Source organism: Stegostoma tigrinum, chromosome 22 (assembly GCF_030684315.1).
Source record: "Stegostoma tigrinum isolate sSteTig4 chromosome 22, sSteTig4.hap1, whole genome shotgun sequence".
Lineage (NCBI taxonomy): Eukaryota > Metazoa > Chordata > Chondrichthyes > Orectolobiformes > Stegostomatidae > Stegostoma > Stegostoma tigrinum.
The window spans coordinates 23,955,707-23,975,143 of NC_081375.1; the positions used below are offsets into that span (position 1 = coordinate 23,955,707).

Here is a 19,437-nt window from a genome sequence, read left to right on the forward strand (position 1 = left end):
CTTTTCAGTCGAAGGAGCAGCAGCATGAAGCCTGGCATGAATCCAGGGAAGTGGCTACTGGCATTTATTTTAATATAGGGCAGCAATGATAATTAACCTCTCACTGTTCACGCCGAGTGTAATAGATGAACAGTTCAAAAGTACCAGGCAAGTATGGCATAGTGTAAGTAATGGCGTAAGCCACTTACGCCGTAATTTTAAAGATTCCCTTGTCAGACCATTACTACGTGCCAGTCCCCAGGAAAACCTAGGGCCATTAAGTTATATTTTGTATATATATATGTATACATCATATGGATACCATATAGTACACTTGGTTATTTAGGTACATATTCTTCATTAATCTGTGTTTATATATATGTATGATAGCATAAGTAATTAACCTGCTTCCATCAATGAGTGCAAGTTTATATAATCCATATGTGACTGTGCATATAGTTTATGTTTTTATCCATGGTAATAATTACACATGGCCGTACATTTATTTGTAATCTTTCTCAGCCCAAACCCTAATTGGTTTGTGTGACAAAGTCCATCGTTATCAGGTTAATAATAAAAAGCCTTCATACTGCATACATCTGTATTTATAATATAAACCCGACAGATCAGCGAGTAATTTTGGTGTCAGCCCATTGTGCTGTTGAATAATCAACACTGGTCAAATAACATTGAAAGCCAAGTTTATAGTTTTTCCACTTACATATTATGTACCATTCCTTGACTAGGTGATTGGGTGTCAATGAGTTTTTAATCACTTGTTTCTAAGTGTTACAGGATATTGATCTTGGGTGACAGTGCAGGCAACCCGTGTTTGGTGCATCAGATAATGCCCTTGCCAGAATCAGGCAAGCTTTAAAAAGAACAACGGGCAACACTATGTTCGGCACACATGTTAGTTCATCCCTGATGAACAGCCTGTTTACATTGTGAGCTGGAATCCTGGGCACTGGTGGCAACTGAGAAACAACTGCTGCATGCTTGACATGTCAGCAAGTGTCTGGAATGACAATTCATACTCACGGCTTGTGTGGTGTGTGTGCTCAGAATTCTGAACCATTCGCAGCCAGAATGAGTTTAAAACATTTATCTGATGTCAACAATACCATGACCTCCCAAGAAACTCCTGAGAACCACCTCCTAAAGGTTTCAGCCTTGCCTCAGTGGTTGCAATGTCACCTCTAACTCAGAGGCTGCATGATCACGCCCTACTCCCACATAGCTTAAGCAGAGCCTTCAATCCAGTTCAAAGGGAGTGGCTGCTTTTAGAAAAGATGCTGGGCTCAGGATTTGGAAGTGGACAGGAAAATAAAATCTAGTCCGTGAACTTCCTACTACCTGTCCACCCCTGATCGGTCCAATTTTTAAGGAGGTCTATGAAGACCATCATCCCTTGAGCTTATTTACACTTAACGTGGCTAATTAATTGAATGTTAATCAAACATTTAACCATCCCTTCCTCCACCCACCCCCAAAAAAGGACCATTAAAGCAGGGTATCTGATTATTTATCACATGGTTATTTTTGGGACATGTTGTGTGCAATGCATTTCCCGACAGCACAACAGTTACTGTGCAAACAATTTCAAATTAGCAAACTTATTTATTTTGAAATATAGCCAATTTTCAATCCTGATTTTAGGGAAACAATCAGGGGAAAGGGGTGTTTGGTGGAGTTTCGAGGGGTAGAGATTGACACAGGGAACGGTTCAGGGCAGCGTAGCAATGTTTGAAACCTCCTGAAACTTCTCGCATCTAAAGATGGGATTTACATACCAGATGCTTCCAGGTAATTTGCAAGGTTTGTTTTCAATTGCTTTTCACCAATCAGTTCCCACTGCTAATGAATAACAACGTGGGCCTCCAGCCAGGTTCTTGTGGCTAGGCAGGAATGTGGAGTAATCAGATCAGTCATGATCTCATTGAATGGTGGGACAGGTTGATGGGCCAAATGACCTTTGTCAGCTCCTAATTCATATGTTTGTATTATGTAAAAACAGACTCGTACACCTCTCGGCAAACATCAATACCCAAATAACAAAACCATAGTCTTAAAAGGAAAAAAAAATCTGACAACAAAAGGCGTCAAACATTTTGTTTCTTTCTAAACGAATCATTCAAGCATAACTGTGCAACCAGAGGATGTTAAATGTACAAGACTGAAAAACACTTATCTGGGAGGGAAGGTGGTTCCCTACATTTTTTAATAATATGATCTACTCTCAACTCTTATATCCCTCCATCCCTTGAGTTGTAAAACACTGTCCAGCTCCCTGTTGCATCATTTACTTCAGCTGAGCAGTCTTCCATTTCTAAAGTGGATAAAGCAAAGCAATTTGCTAGTCTTCTCTTTTCTGAACCTTACATTTTTCTAAACGAGGCGGTTACGTGTTGTTTCACTTGTAATTGAGTAATTTCATGGGGAAGTTGCTCCCTGTGTGAAACTGCTGACTGAAAGCTGCAGGAAGTGATCAGAGAGAGTTGCTGCCATGCTGGTGTGGGCAGGAGGAAGTGTTTGATTGCAGTGGGCCAACATCACAGTTGCTTGGCATTGTTTTCTCTCAATGTTTTGAGATCAGAGTGAAATGTGGGTCCTTGGGGAGAATCGTTTTACAAGACAAATTCTTTATCTTTTTGTAACACAAAGACAGAGGGGCTTCAGGCTCCGAGGATTGTTTTTGGCAAGAGTTTGAAGGTTTTGATATTCAGGAAATAAGCCATTGTTGCATTTGCCATGTTTGTTCTATAAATATCAAAGAAAGAAATGATCCACTAATTTGATCCTGTGCATCACATCCTTTTGTGACCTGTGCTACAATAAAACATGAGTTTTATAAAGGCCTGTTTTTATATCAAGAGATCCCAAAATCCTCAGTTGGAAAGTAGCTTCATTTTAAATGGATTATATCATTTCAGTTAAAGTATATGCAGCATTTAGCGTCACTGGTGAGTGACAATGGCCACATTATTTCAAACAAAAATGAAGAAATCAAACAACTGTTATGAAAAACATAAACATGTAGTAAAATTAATTGCGTACTTCACGTTCCCAAGCGATTTTAATGGCGTTTGTAACAAAACTATTTTATTGTGAAACAGTTTTTATTCAGCAAACCCTTCAGAATTTGGTGAATAAATGATCTCATTTGCATTTATGTTATTTGCCTCAAAGGCCTTTTGCCCATCCTATTGCTGTAACATCCCACTGGTTCACATTTCAGACTGCAAACTCGCTTTTCAGTGAATCTGGGCAATTACTGTCCTCTTTGGTTTGGGTTTCATTTCCTAAACTTTTCTGCATTATGACATATTCTTTATTTTGACAAAAAGCCTGAAATCTTGTATTTTCAACCAATTGCTTTAACTCCTCTCTCAACCAATGTCAATTATTCATCTCAGAGATAATGGGAACTGCAGATGCTGGAGAATCCAAGATAACAAAAGTGTTTGATGAAGGGTCTAGGCCCAAAACGTCAGCTTTTGTGCTCCTGAGATGCTGCTTGGCCTGCTGTGTTCATCCAGCTCCACACTTTGTTATCAATTATTCACCTCTCTTTCTAAAGTTTCATGGGAATTTTGTTGTATTAGAGGTGGTGCACAACAAGAACAGTTGCCAAAAAGAGAAACTGCTAGAGAAACTCAGCAGGTCTGGCAGCATTTGTGGAGAGGAAGGAGAGTTAATGTTTCATGTTCAGTGATCCTTCTTCAGAACTGTTTTTGTTTCAGATTTCTAGCATTCATAATTCTTTTTCTAGTTAAGTACTGTTGCCACATTACAGACTAAGCACTAAATTCAGCAACTTTAAGTTATAATCTTGATTTTATTTCCTTTATAGGTTTTGGTCTTCTGTTTTCCTCTGGTTTTTAGATTTGGGATGGTTGTTGCCCAACATTTTCCATTATTCACACACCTCCTCCAGGCAATTTCTTTCTTTCTTTCGGTCTTCCATTACCATTCCCTTTGACTTCACCCCACCAGCTCTTTCATGAGTTAATCTCCCCTGTCTTGCACCCTATCATTATTATGATACATTTGGTCATCTCAGCTGCTTAGAACACGTTACGTTTCTAACTTTTTCCAGTTCTGATTAAGGCTACCAATTTGACTAATCTCTCCTAGATGCTGCCTGGCATGTTGAGTATTTTCAGCTTTTCTGTTTTAATTTTAAATTATGCGTGTCCACATTATTTTGCTATTTGACAAGTTATTGTCACTTAGCAATGTTGTCGCTAAACAAATGTTTCAAATGTGGAAGTACTTTTTGACATATATGAATTTAACTTATTGACACTATATAAAAAAGAGCTTGCATATATTTATGGGATTTTACAGTCAATGAAACAATTCTGCAGTAGCCAATTGGTGCAGGGCCAGACATCAAAAATAGCAATAAACTAAATAATTCAATCATCCGATTTAGATATTGGTTGAGGGACAACTGTTACTAAGGAATCTGGAAACTCCTTCGCATACTTTTGACCTGAACTGCCAAAAAATGTTTGTGTGCAAGTTTTTGGGATCATATTTGAACCTATGACCTTTTAACTCAGTTGAGAATGCTGCTATTGAGCCAAGGCTGACACCTTACAGCTTTATTGCTGAATTGTTGTAATTATCTTCATGGATCTACCTTCTAGTTGAAATAGGATTTTTAATTGGGAGATGCATTTTATTGTAATATCTAGAATTTCACCAGCATATTGGAGTAAAACACATCATTTCACTGCTAACACTTATAATCCCAAACATTAACAGCTTGTTATAACCTTGCATTTCTTCTTATGTGACACGGACACCATATTTGTAACTGTGTTAAACCAGGTGGGAAAAATCCTTGAAATTCTGAAATTTGGCCTTCATTCCTTTGGGTTATGCTAGTTTATGACTACACATTTTCTCTTTTTCTCAACAAATGTTCTCTTTTGCCCTCTATGAAGGTGTTGACTACTTGGTAGAGTCCCATGGACTCTGAGCACCGTCTGGGAGTTTAGCCAAGTGTCCGGAATTTATGGCTGAGTCATGACAGTGAGTGTTGACAGGCAACTTTCAACATTATAGCCATGCACAGTTCTGATCTCACTCACACATTTTCACCAAGTGTTACTGGATAACAAGTAGCAGGCAGGAACTGTGGCTGACTTCCCATTTTTTTTTAAATCTGAGGTGTGCTAAGACCAGTATCCCTAACACCTTTCCGGCTCAGATTATCAAATTTAGCAAAAGTCAGAGATCAATTGTAGAATCTCTAAAAATAAATTTGGATAAAACGTCAAACCGATGTCGACAAGCTAAGGTGGATACAAAAGCTCCCTAACTTAATGAAAAGACTGTATAGTTTTCTATTTAATATTCCTGCTAATTCTGTTCACTACTTGAGTAACCTTGCTGTGTGCAAATTGGTTGCCACATCTGTGACTACACTTCAAAACTAATTCCTTTACTGTGATTGCTTTGAGATATCTTCAAAATCTTGACATGGTGCTACATCAATGGCATTTTGTTCAGTCTCTTGATGTTCTGCTTTCTCTAGTTCTTTGCTGGATAAATTTACTGAACAATTAAATTAAATTTTATTTTGCAATTCTATCTTTGACATCTGGGTTTACAAAAATCATATGCTTTTGTCATCATCTTCAATTTGAGTATGTTGTGGGGGGAGCAAGGAGATTATTCATCCATAGCAGCAATCAAAGTTAAAGATTAAATATAGTCAGAAAGAGTAATTGAAGAATCATTCTGCAGACACTGATGCTGAGCAGAGCAGAGACAACTTAATTTAAGGTAATTACCTTGACTGGTGCCATCATACTTCTGTCGTTGCTGTTCGAGTTCAGCCAGTTCACTCAGCAGAGCTATTCCATGCATCCCTGAGCAGGGGTAACAGGTTGAGGTTGTAGGGCATGAAGGTGCTATGGGGACACTGGGAACCTCAGCCTCTAAACCAAACAGCTCTCCCATTCTGAGGCCAGCAGCCACCAGGGCGTCCATCCCTGCCATGCAGTCCAACCGCCATTTGAACACATCATCCCTCTCTGAGGCATCGTGACTAGTTTCTGAATCTTCATCTTGATTCACCTGTTTGGCTTCTTCAACTACTCTGCATTCCTGGTTAGAGTCCATCTCAGCTACTGAACCCAAGTGATCAGAATTCCTTACATCCAATGTTGCATCGGGTATCATCGGGGATTCACTGGCTGAGAGAGGTGACTTGGTCACTGAATTGTCTCGTCCTCCTTCTTCTCCTGTAAGTCCTCCATTGGTGACAATTCCATGAGAAGCAATTAAGTGCCTTGAGCATTCCATGTTTTCTTTCACAGATGACTCAAGTTGCTCCACAGTTGAATTCTCTGCTAGCAATGCATTTACTGTATCCTTTTTTTCTGAAGTGCAAACGTTACGCGCGTTTTGCTCTACAACATCCAGGTTATTGGTTGCGATCAGTTTGTCAGTCGGATTTGCCTCCTCCTCCACCAGGTTTGACTGAGAATCACAGTGAATTTTTTCACCAGACGTGAAGGTTCTGGACTGCTCTGGTTCAGCCGCCGCGGTGACAGGTTGCATAGTTTCAGGGTCTGCAGGGTCAGCAGAGTGCACAAGTGGAGAAGGGGAACTGTAGCCCATTGCGACAGCTGTGTATGTGTAGCCAGGTGGGAGATCTGGAACAGAGAGGGAAGAAGAACACGCTTTATCCAACACAACTATCAACAACTACCAAAAGGAGTCAGTGGAGTACAGGTCTAGTAATCCAAGCGTGTCCAAACACCACCACAGCAGTGATGAACTTTGAATGAAGATCTGGAATTAAAACCCCACTTAATGGCCACCATGTTACTACAGTCAATTGTTGTTAAAACCCATTTGGTTCACAATATCATTTAGAAATGGAAATCTGTTATTTTTACCTGGTCTGGTCGACATGTGATTCCTTCAGTCATGCAGCTGACTCTGAAATGGCCGAACAAGCCACTCAGCTCCATGAGGAATGAGTAATAAATGCTGACCCAGCCAGCAATGCTCACATCACATGAATGAATAAAAAGAAAACTCAACATGGATTTACTGGCAGAGAGTTTTCTGAAATCAAGAATTTATTTTTTCTGGCATATAACTGTCCATGGTGTTTCTTTTTTAATTGTTATGGTCCTGTTCTGTAAAGCAATAGCTCTGATCAGGAGGACTACAGAACAATGCAGTTGCTACATTGAGTCCATTTCAATTTATTCTCCTTTTCGATCTCATAAAGTGAATATGGCTTGGTGGGCAAATCAGCACTTTAAGTGGCTGTAATCATGACACCATGATTGTTACTCTAATGTAAACCTTTTGAAACTGCAAATTGCTTTAGTCTCATGTTCACAAACTGCCACATAAATGTTTAAAAAGTACCACCAGCACACAATAACAGTGTGCACAGGAAGTGGGAGAACAGGCTGGCGATGCCTGGAAACATTGAGAAAGGTTATCAGTTTCCTTTTGAGAGTGGAAGGGTTAAACTTCATCACTGCAACACCCTCCATCCTGAACTGCTAATCTCCGCGACTGTACATCTAACGCTGAGCTCAAGCAACAAAGCAAATGTTATTACTTTGTCTTCCCCAACAACTCTGAAGGTGCCCCTGACTTTATCCTGGTTGGCAGCATCCTGACTACCTTGTCATCAATTGAGTGTAATTAATGATATCCATCCGCCTCTTATGACATTACCACCAGATGAAAATGTATCCTTCCACCACACAGCTTCCTTCCCAAGGTCTAGTGAAGGATAAAAGGGTTCATAGCTCAAAGGCTACCCAGACATTTTCCTTTTCCTTGTTCAAATTAAAACAAAAGAATTTCAGCAGCTGCGGATCATCTAAACTTGACAATTAGAAGAAAATATATGGGATTTTACTGCCTTATATGTTTGCTGAGCACAATAGTTAGGCTTTAACATGCTGCAAATGCACTCTCAGCTGGTTTTCGTATGACAGGCTATAAGATTTAAGCAACCTGGAAAGTACTTTGAGATTCAAAAACATAGAACAAGGCTTGTCTATATAGCATTTCTCTTTGATGATTATCTCTCTTGTCTCCCTCAGGAGAAATCAGACAGTTTGTGTCCTGGGAGTGGATTATTCTTCGGGACGGCTGGGGAGCCGGCCGGAAACAGTTGGCACGGGAATAGGTAAAGTGCAGCTGCTGTGCTCTCAAAGCTGGGAGAGGGCCCAATCAGGGGGCAATGGATAAGGAACTGGGAGGACGCTTCAACATGGAGATGCCTTATCCACAATTTTTTTCAATACATTAATTTAGAAACAAATTTAGCAGCCAGGCCATAACCAAGAGCAAGGGAAGAAGACGGGGGGGAACCAAGAACCTGCCCAAGGGACAGTCTTTGGTTGCACCCAGTCCCATCCAGAGAGGGTTTCTCAGCTTGTCTGGCACACCATACCCCAGTCTGTCACTGGGTACCTGCCTCCAGGCAACTGCATCAGGAAAATCCCCAATCAGGCTCTGTTAAATGTGGTGAACAACTGGAAATCCTGCTGGCCCTGAATCTGCCACTCGACAAAAATAATGGGAGTTGGGAAACTGGCACACTAACTGGTGCCACTGTTTTCAGGATTAGCTCACGACACCACATTCCGGCCCGCAATGCAACTTGAAAATTTAGGCAATAAGCTTCTCCATGCTCATGAGGATGAGGATCTCATTGTCTCAAAGTACCTCCCTTACTTGGCAGTTCTCCCTTGATGAAAGCTGATGAGTTTCAATTTCTCTTTGGAATGCCAAAAAATGTTTGATTTACCACACTGTCTACTCAATGGTTAGTGGGAAATATTCTTAAAAGTCAGAAGTTCTCTGTTTATCGATATATTACTGATAGGATCTAAAAATGGGAAATGTGTAAATGAACAATAACAAACTTCACTTGTTGGTGGACCATCCCTAAGAGTAGTATTCCCAGATTATGCCATCCCATACTTTTAAAATTTTATTCATGGGATGTAGGCATCGTTGGAAAATCCAGTATTTGTTGCCGATCTTTAATTGCTCTTGAGAAAGTGGTGGTAATGTGCCTTCTTGAACTGCCGCACTCTAACTGATATAAAAGTAACCACAGTGCTGTTAGGACTGGGCTTCCAGTATTTTGACCCAGCACCTTTCAAAGAAAAGACATATAATAATTCTAAGACAGGATAGTGTGTGGTTTGGAGGGGAACTCACAGTCGGTGATAGTCCTATGCATCTGCTGCTCTTGTTCTTAGAGGTGGTAGAGTTGTGGGTTTGCAAGGTGCTATCAAAGAAGACTTGAGAAGTTACAGCAGGGAAGTGATGGCCTAGTTATATTATTGCTGCAGTGTTAATCCAGAGACCCAGATAATGTTCTGGGCACCCAGGTTCAAATCCCATTTGGTGTCTCTGATTGCAGACACTTGTAACTACAAGCAACACTAAACTGCTATTCTATTCAGCCTTATTTTTAGCAATGATGTGCCGTGCTCATCCATTATCGAGGGTGGGGATACTTCTGGAGCCTCCTCGACATTGTTGTTTTGTTGTCACTAACCATTTGGGACTGGATGTGGCAGGAGTTTGGTCTGACCTGTTGGAAATTGGGCAACTTCAGTTTTCCTACTGCAGTTTGCTTCAACTGATTGGAATGTAAGCAGTCCTCTGCTGTAGCTTCACAAAGTTGGCACCTTATTTTTAGATATGCCTGGTTCTGCTCCTGGCTGTTTCCTCTGAAATGGCCAAATCGCAAGTCACTCAGTACAAGGATAATTAGTGACAGGCAGCAAACACTGGCTCCTCCAAAGACATCCACACACCATGAAAGAACAAAGATAAAGGATGATCATACACAAATTCATCCATTCTTACATGAGTCGCTGCCTTTCATTCTAGTAAATATTAGGAAGCCTCTCATGTTTCAAATATATGCGGAATATATCACTGCTCAATTGGCTAGTGCTCTACTGAAGTAGTTGGTTGTACTGTCAGATTTGAAGTACCAGGATTCATAGCAAGTGGAGTCTTCCAATTCTACCCAAAACATTTATTGTGTGACGATACTATGGCTTTAAGAAGTGTATTTTGTCCTGATCTTTTTATGGAGAAAGCTTGGGACTGACATGCAAAGTGGTTTGCCCAAAACCAATAAAGTAAACAGCTCATGAGGCCTTGGATTTGTTGTTTAAAGTTGAAACAATAGCAGCAGCCTGAATAGTTGGGATCAAGCTGCCACAGAGCTCAGATTTTTGTTTTCGCTTTCAGCAGTTGCTGGAGTCTTGAAGCTGGGTTTGGAAGCTCCTGTTCTTCTCTCTGTTACAGCTAAAAACTGGGATTCTTCTCCTGCTGCTAGAATTGCATTTGAGACAATCTATTTGACTGAATTTACCTTTGCGAAAAGTGTGTTTATGGGATGTTGCTTTATCGGAAAAGTTATTTGGATGTACTTAATAAATATATTACTTTGTTAAGCATTTTGATAAATTTACAATGAAGTAAATTATTTTATTTTTATTTAGTCTGTATCTTAACTGTAGTGGTAGAACTGTTATGTGTTTTGCTCTAAGTTGAATAGTTGGACCGAATGAATTGCATCTAGAAAGCAATGTCTTGCACTTACCATTAAAGTAAGAAAAATTTAGGGTCTAGGCTATCTTCTCCATATATTTTGAGGGGATTAGTCCAGTCCATAACAATAGCTTATTCTGTGTTGACATACCTGGCTCAAAGGTTTCTGGATAATGTTGAGGTGGTTGTCTTTCCACTCGCTTTTCAGCTGTTTGACTTTCTGTGGAATTCTGGGAAGGAGGGCTGACTGCTGAGGATTGTGGGACAGTGGCAGGATCTGAAGAAGGGCAAGAAGGTAAAGCACACACAGCACTGGGCTGGGGGGTTGGACACCCTGACTTGGGTCCAAGAGAAGGAGAATGGTGGCATGGTGAAAGTTTGGCAGAACACATGCTGGATGGCAGTATGACAGGTGAAGAAAGACTCTTGGGAGAGTTTAAGGCAACTGGTTTGTTTGACCTCCTGTTCCTCTCGAGAGTATGCTCTTCAGCTTCTAACCGACGTTCATCTGCCTTCCGATGATCCTAAGGAAAAGACAAGATTCAAGTGGTTAACTCAGACTGTTAAGATCAAAGGTTGTGGTTTCGCTCCATTTTCCTGCACACGTCAATCTAACCATTAAGTTACTTTGGAACGGAAGAACAGGGCGAGGCCATTCGGCTGCTCCAGCGTATTTTGCCATTCAGTTAGTTCATGGCTTCTCTCCATTGTAATACCATCCACCTACTTTAATATCGTAACCTAAATAATTCAGAATCATAGAATCCTAACAGTGCAAATAGAGGCCATTCAGCCCATTGAGTCTGCACCAACCTCTGAACAGCCTCCCACCCAGACATGCCGTATCCCCATATTTCTCATGGTTAATCCACCGAATCTGCACATTCTTAGACACTTTGGGCAATTAATTATGACCGATCCACTTAACCGGTACATCTTTGGACTATGGGAGGAGATCAGAGCACACAGTAGAAACCCGTGCAAATACAGAGAACATACAAACTCTACACAGACAGTCATCCAAGGCTGGAATCGAACGTGGATCTTTGGCACTGTGAGGCAGCAGTGTTAACCACTGTGCCACCCTTACCTAACAACAATACTTTAACTTGCCTAAGCAAAAATATTTTACGTCTTACACTGGTCACAGAGATACAGCTATCCAAATCAAATAGAGCTGCACTTTGTCAATGAAATGTGCATTTATGTTGTAAATTTACAAGCTCCATTGGGGATTTCCATATCCGATTTGATAGCTGCTTCTCACAACTTCCTCTCATGCTCTGGAACTCCCATGGCACTATTCAATTACTGTAGTCTGATAGCCAGAGAGGGAGCTGAGTTTAGACAGACATGATCAAAACTCCAGCTGAGATCAGAGCCCTGGTGCCCATCATTGTTTTCCACTTCAGGTACCATTTTACACGATCTTGCTCAATCATCAAACAGAACACATGAACAGCTACAAAAGACGAAGTGCTCCTTACACAGCCTAGCTGAATGTGGAATAAAAACAATCTGTGGAGTAGGGGAATGGGGGTCAAAACATAAATTGTTACAAACAAACCGTGCAAGCTAAATTCATTCATTGCGGTTTTATCTCACCATGAGTTGTGAGTGCCGCTGGAGTTCAAGTGCTTGTGCCCGTTGTTGCTGCTGTTGCAGCATGTAGAGTTCCTGCTGTCGAAGAAGCTGGGAGCGAGGATAGACTGAGAGCTGTCCTGGATGCTGCATATGTGATGTGGGCGCTCGTGCCGAGTAGATAGGAGGCCAGAGAGAGTGTGCAGGATCCATCACTTCGGCTAGAAGACCCCAGCAAAGAAAGAGCTCCATTTAGATAATACCACAGTGCATTCAAAGACACCCTGTTGTTCTCAGGTATTGCAGCATTTGTTCTGAAATCATTTCACATTACAATCAATACACAAATGATCAAGTTTTACATAGAAGCCCCACCCAGTTCCTAATAAAATTGAATGATTTCGTGCAAAAATGAACAAAGGAAAGGTTTAGATTTGGAGTCAATCTTAATCTAGTACCCAGTGGGTGTCATTAGGTTATACGGGTGCATGTGAATGATTCCTGTTATTCATATCACAGCAAAGTCTTTAATTATGTTACTTTCAATGGTGAGGCTCATGGGCAATATTTTAAAATGCTGAATTAGAAAATATATTTCTACTTTTGCATCTCACTGCAGCCAACACCTGCTCCCAGATTAATTATCATGTGGAGTATAGGCATAACACTGACCCAAGAATGCACATTCAATTCAGTCTTTAAAAAATCTTGCACTATTTTCTTCTTTGGCCTCCAACCAGAAAATCTGGACATACCCAGTGTTCTCTCAATCCTTTCATCTTTACTGCAGTTAATGGTTCATCCTCAGACTTATTTCTCCTTTCACTCAGGTGTTCCGAGAACCTGGTCAACTCTCTCAATTTGTTCCTTCTTCACTAATCATTCAATCATATCCAAGTTTCCACCGAATCCATTCCATATGCCTTCAGATCACGTACCCTTAATGCTTTTAGTCTCTTGTGACATCCATGCTTCAAGGGACAATGCTGGTCTGTTTTCTTTCAATTCTTCAAAATCTGTTTCTTTAAGCATCTGTCAAGTCTAGACAACAGCTGAAATCTCTTAAACTGGAGCACACTTTTCTTACCTCATCAATCAACATTCTTAGTCTCACTACTCTTCTACTCTATACTCAAACAGAAGTGCCACATACAAAAACAAAGTTGCTGGAAAAGCTCAGGAGGAGAAAACAGAGTTATCGTTTCAGGTCTGGTGACCCTTCCTCTGAACACATGTTGTCCATTGCTACAATTTTCTCCAAAAGCTAGTTTTCAATTCCTCTATCAAAGTAGAAGATAGGCTGAGGAAGCCTATTACCTTGGGGGACAATCATTTTCTCAGTAATGACTTCTTGTCTTTGGTCTCTCGGTGATACCACGTCTTTCTATATTCTCAACAAGATTATAGTCAGAGCTCTTCTAAACCTTTCTATCTTGTTTCTTCTACATTATTATACATGTCTTCTTTTATGTTGTTCCAGTACTCCCCACTGAGTTGAAATGATATCACACCATGTATTTATTCTAACTTATCCTTTCACTGAAGCAGGATGTTAATCTCATGATGTTGTGTTTTGTTATGAGTGCATAACTATCTTGTAATGTTGAGTACTTCTGAACCACTATCTGAAATTGACAAGTACATTACAGTTTACAAATTTCCTACTTGCAAAGGCAATGCCACAGGGCTTCCATTTGCAACAGTATAAGAAATAGTAACAGGAGTAAACCATATAGCCCCTCAAGTCTGTCCCACCATTCTACAGGATCATGGCTTATCTGTCCCAGGCCTCAATTCCTCACTCATGCCAGCTCCTCATAGTCCTCAGCTCCTCAGAGTCCTCAACTCCTTATAGTCTCCAACTCCTCGTAGTCCCCAACTCCTCAATAGTCCAAAAATCTATTATCCTCCTCTTCAAATACCTTCAATGTGCTAGCATCCACAAATCTCTGAGGTAGAGAATTCCAGATATTCAGTATTCCCTAATAGGAAGAATTCCTTCACATCAGGTTAAAATGGGAACCCTTTTATTCTTTAGCTCTGTCCAATAGTTCCAGATTCTCCCATTAGTGGAAACATCTTCTAAACATCTACCCTGTCAAGCCTCCTCGGAATATTGCATGCTTCAACAAATTCACTTCTCATTCCTCTAAACTCTAACAAATAAAGGCCTAACATGTTTCGCCATACGTTATGGATCACCTCTTTCTTCCCAGTAGTCAGCCTAGTGAATCTCTTTTGAATTTTCGTATTATTACAATTTGCAGAATTCTTTGGTAACATGTATGTTAGCAATTTAATACAATGCTAACAACCTTCTTTGATATATTCTCCATCAGATTACAGTAGCATACAAAATTCATGCTTCTAACAGGAGCCATTCTCAAAGGAAACATAGGGATTACAGTAATTAAAATACAGCAGTGCTTTATAGACTCTTAGGTACACTCCTTTTAGGTCTGGATCATCTAGGGGCCCACTGAGCGAACCCTATTGTTTTGTAAAAAGATGACTCAGTGAAATTGCTGGTACATGACAATAAATTCTTTGGAAAGGAATATCTTATCCCTTTATGCATTTGTTTGCACTTACTTTCAAGTCAGGTTGAGCATGATTTTTTTGGAGATAAAATTTCGATCTTCACACAGTCAATTTATGCAGGATTGTCTAAATGAGATTTTGGACGTTCACTGGCATTAAGGTAAGCCAGTTTTGACAGGGATTCCTGTTTATTGGCAACTACATTGGTATATTGCACCTCAGCCTCTCAATAAAATTATGAATTTCACCTTGAGTAATTAAGTTTAAATTTGACAACCTTCGACCCTGAATCATTGCTGTGAGGAAATTTATAATATATTGAAAGGTTAGTGGGATCAGTAATTGTTTTCTGGAATGTTTGGGAAAAGAAATTAATAGTTTACATTAATTTTCATGTGATCAACTGTTACAGTCTTGGATAATGAATACCGGTCCACGTGTCTGGTACTAGTCACTAGTCCAATGACCCTTAGCCTGGAAGAAGTACCGATTGGGAAAAAATTAAGAAAGAAGCCATACGGCTGGCAGATGAGAAAAGGAGCTGCAAACACAAAGATTCAAGATAAGAAGCTTAAGGGTGAAGGCCATCAGCACACAAATAGAAAACTAACAGAGACAGAATGAGGAATACAGTGATTTCTTGTCAAGAGAAGAAGCAGATCACCCTCAGGGTGTTTGACAGAAAACAAGAAAGGAGCTCTTGGTTGCACTGTGCAAGCTGGCTAAAAAAGATCTAAAAACTACATGAGTAGCTCAGACACACTAAAGACCTGGGTATTTTTCAAGAGATAATGGGAACTGCAGATGCTGGAGAATCCAAGATAATAAAATGTGAGGCTGGATGAACACAGCAGGCCAAGCAGCATCTCAGGAGCACAAAAGCTGACGTTTCGGGCCTAGACCCTTCATCAGAGAGGGGGATGGGGAGAGGGAACTGGAATAAATAGGGAGAGAGGGGGAGGCGGACCGAAGATGGAGAGTAAAGAAGATAGGTGGAGAGAGTGTAGGTGGGGAAGTAGGGAGGGGATAGGTCAGTCCAGGGAAGACGGACAGGTCAAGGAGGTGGGATGAGGTTAGTAGGTAGATGGGGGTGCGGCTTGGGGTGGGAGGAAGAGATGGGTGAGAGGAAGAACCGGTTAGGGAGGCAGAGACAGGTTGGACTGGTTTTGGGATTCAGTGGGTGGAGGGGAAGAGCTGGGCTGGTTGTGTGGTGCAGTGGGTGGAGGGGACGAACTGGGCTGGTTTAGGGATGCAGTAGGGGAAGGGGAGATTTTGAAACTGGTGAAGTCCACATTGATACCATTAGGCTGCAGGGTTCCCAGGCGGAATATGAGTTGCTGTTCCTGCAACCTTCGGGTGGCATCATTGTGGCAGTGCAGGAGGCCCATGATGGACATGTCATCTAGAGAATGGGAGGGGGAGTGGAAATGGTTTGCGACTGGGAGGTGCAGTTGTTTGTTGCGAACTGAGCGGAGGTGTTCTGCAAAGCGGTCTCCAAGCCTCCGCTTGGTTTCCCCGATGTAGAGGAAGCCGCACTGGGTACAGTGGATGCAGTATACCACATTGGCAGATGTGCAGGTGAACCTCTGCTTGATGTGGAATGTCATCTTGGGGCCTGCGATAGGGGTGAGGGAGGAGGTGTGGGGACAAGTGTAGCATTTCCTGCGGTTGCAGGGGAAGGTGCCGGGTGTGGTGGGGTTGGAGGGCAGTGTGGAGCGAACAAGGGAGTCACGGAGAGAGTGGTCTCTCCGGAAAGCAGACAGGGGAGGGGATGGAAAAATGTCTTGGGTGGTGGGGTCGGATTGTAAATGGCGGAAGTGTCGGAGGATGATGTGTTGTATCCGGAGGTTGGTAGGGTGGTGTGTGAGAACGAGGGGGATCCTCTTAGGGCGGTTGTGGTGGGGGCGGGGTGTGAGGGATGTGTTGCGGGAAATACGGGAGACGCGGTCAAGGGCGTTCTCGATCACTGTGGGGGGAAAGTTGCGGTCCTTAAAGAACTTGGACATCTGGGATGTGCGGGAGTGGAATGTCTTATCGTGGGAGCAGATGCGGCGGAGGCGGAGGAATTGGGAATAGGGGATGGAATTTTTGCAGGAGGGTGGGTGGGAGGTTAAACAGTGAACTGGGGTGTGATTGTTTGGTAGGTTGAAACAAAACTTTAAAAAACAACATCATCAAGACTGTTGTGAATCAAGGGAGACGGGCTTACAAAAGTGTGCCTTACCAATGATAACGGTACCCATAAAACTGGGATGTGAAAGCTGTAGTCAATTAAGACCTCTGACCTACCCTGCACGAATGAAGAGCAGCATATTGTGGAACTGTGCAGATACGTAATGCCATATTTCTAATTTCTGTTACAGTAAAAGCTATGAAGAGTGGAATCTTGCCGGTAATTTCTTCTTTGGGGAGTTATTCAGTAAATTGGTGGTTTTGATTTATGGTTTTTCCCATGGGCATTGTGACAGGATCAGATTCAGAACTCATGGTCATCTTTTCTCCTCTCAGGACAAACATACAGGATCAAGGAATATATGGCACAAACAGATTTTTAAAAATCTATTTTAAAATCAATGCTATGATCATCGACCATGTTAAAAAATCATGTTTTCTATGAAGGGTTATTTTATTTAAACCTACTTATACTTTTTAAAAAAATGCTTGTGAAGATTCGGATGATGTTAAATGCAAAACATATGGATCTGATTTTCAATACATTTCTAAATATGTTCTAATTATATATGTCAACCAAAAATGATACGGTATTAAATTCTGCAGAAGGAGAATGATTTGGCCGTTCCGGGGTTTGAAAGGGAATATGTTTCACCTCTTCATGACATGATGAACTAATAGCCTATTCTCTGATTGCTCCTCGCTATGTTTATTGTGACACCTCAACGCAAAAGACAACAGGAAGACCATGGCAAGTCCAATTCACCTGAAGTTGGAAAATAAGTTATTTGTGGATAAAGCAACCTTTTTCAAAGTTAACAATATGCATAGGTTCACATGACATACACTCTCTAGGAACAATTTCCTTTTCCCATCTGGTCTTTATTATGTAGACTTTTAAAGCTCATCTAATTTTATTGTTATAAATTATGAAAAGGAAAAGAAATATCGAATGTACCGCTTTATCATTAAATCTCTTTCACATCGTGGCTTCCTGCATTATAATGTGCTCCTTTTTTAACAGAACTACACCCATGTACATGCAAGCAAAAGAGAGAAAAACAGGAGAAAAAGTCAGAGCTTATATTTAAATATGTCTTAACACATCCAAAGGGCATCCCAAAGGGTTTCACAACCATATCTGTTTACAGTAAAATCAAGCAATGTGTAACCATGACAAAAGGGATGGGATCAGGCATGCACATCTTTGGGAACAGTGATTTCATACTAATTGAATTGTATCTGTTCATTCTGTTTAAATAATATGAAATAATCGCGGAAAAAGTGTCAAGAGTAAAAAATGAATTTAACGCCTCTAATCTGCACACCATTAACACAGTGCATTACCGAGATGATGAGGAGTTGAGTGTGGTGCTGGTGGCTCAGTGGGAAGGATAACAAGCTGGGCTGAGGGATCTTGGGGAAGTGGGAATACTGTCTGCATGGCACTTGGCATCGATGCTGGGAATCCAGGTGGTAGATTTGAATGCAGAGCTGGGTGACTGATTCCTGTGTTGGTGAATAAAAAAAAGATCATTTGTAAAAACAAACTGAGTAAAGAAAGGTTAAAATGTAAATATTGTGATGCACAATTACAGGGAATGAACTGATCTGGTCAGTATGTGCAGTGAGTTCTCAAGTACTTAATTTTTAAATGGATCTGCTTTGTCATTATACAAAACAACCAAAACAGAATCTTCTCCCACATATTCCAGCATTTGAACGAACTTCCCATATTCAGCTATCACTCACTTGTAAAGTACATGTTTTTTCTAAGCACACTGCTGGTAAAATATCTCACAGTGATAGTGCCGAAGGAAGCAAGAAAAAGAAAAGAAGACATCTGATCCATCATCAATTGTTCCATCCACATATCATGAAGATTGTTCTATAAGATGTCTAACTAACTCCATCATGATGGAAATTATGCAAAATGCATTCTTGATTTCTAGGATCTTTGTATTAGCTTTAAACAAAATGGGAAAAAGGTAATGCAATTTTCTACTATAAACTGATGGCTTGATCAAACTTAAATGAGAATGATAAGTTTATACACACTGAAACACGTTCCATCAAATGTACATACATGAAGGCCTATTCACTTTTGCAGCATACTTCACTTTAGATTTTACTTATCTTCATTGTGCTGCTGGACACAGTGTCAGTGTTATCAGCAAATTTTATATTACAAGAATCTTCCTCCTCCGCCTGATTAATGGTCAATCAAGTTGACACATTTGATGAATTTGAGAATGGGAGTGAAACTTGAAAGTAAGTAATTTAGAAAAGGAAGGAGAGACACATATTCTTCCACAGGAAGTAATGACAAAGCAAAATTATGAGATGATGTCAGCACAGCAACAGTGCCTTTCTCCCTCTTCACTTCTTAAGTTCCCCTCCCAGTATTTCCTCCTGTGTCTGATTATATTTCTGTGAAGCATTTTGGGACATCTTTGTATGTTCAAGGCACCAACCAAATGTTTGTTGTTGTTGCTGCTCAATTGGCTGACCGACTGGTTTGCGAGACAGAGAGATAACATGGGTTCAATTCCTGTACTACCATGAAGAACTCTCCTTCTCAACCTC

At 40.8% G+C, this 19,437-nt stretch overlaps 1 protein-coding gene across 5 annotated transcripts in view; it reads right to left on the reverse strand.

The window, feature by feature from the left end:
• Positions 1 to 19,437, reverse strand: part of bahcc1b (BAH domain and coiled-coil containing 1b) — a 318,643-nt gene that overhangs the window by 114,138 nt on the left and 185,068 nt on the right. For all 5 annotated transcript variants that reach the window (XM_048555430.2, XM_048555433.2, XM_059653699.1 and 2 more), the window contains 4 exons: positions 18,199 to 18,360; positions 12,163 to 12,359; positions 10,709 to 11,081; positions 5,787 to 6,653 (listed from right to left, as the gene is read on the reverse strand). In XM_048555430.2, coding sequence (XP_048411387.2) covers positions 5,787 to 6,653; positions 10,709 to 11,081; positions 12,163 to 12,359; positions 18,199 to 18,360 — 1,599 coding nt within the window. The remainder of the gene's footprint in view (positions 1 to 5,786; positions 6,654 to 10,708; positions 11,082 to 12,162; positions 12,360 to 18,198; positions 18,361 to 19,437) is intronic.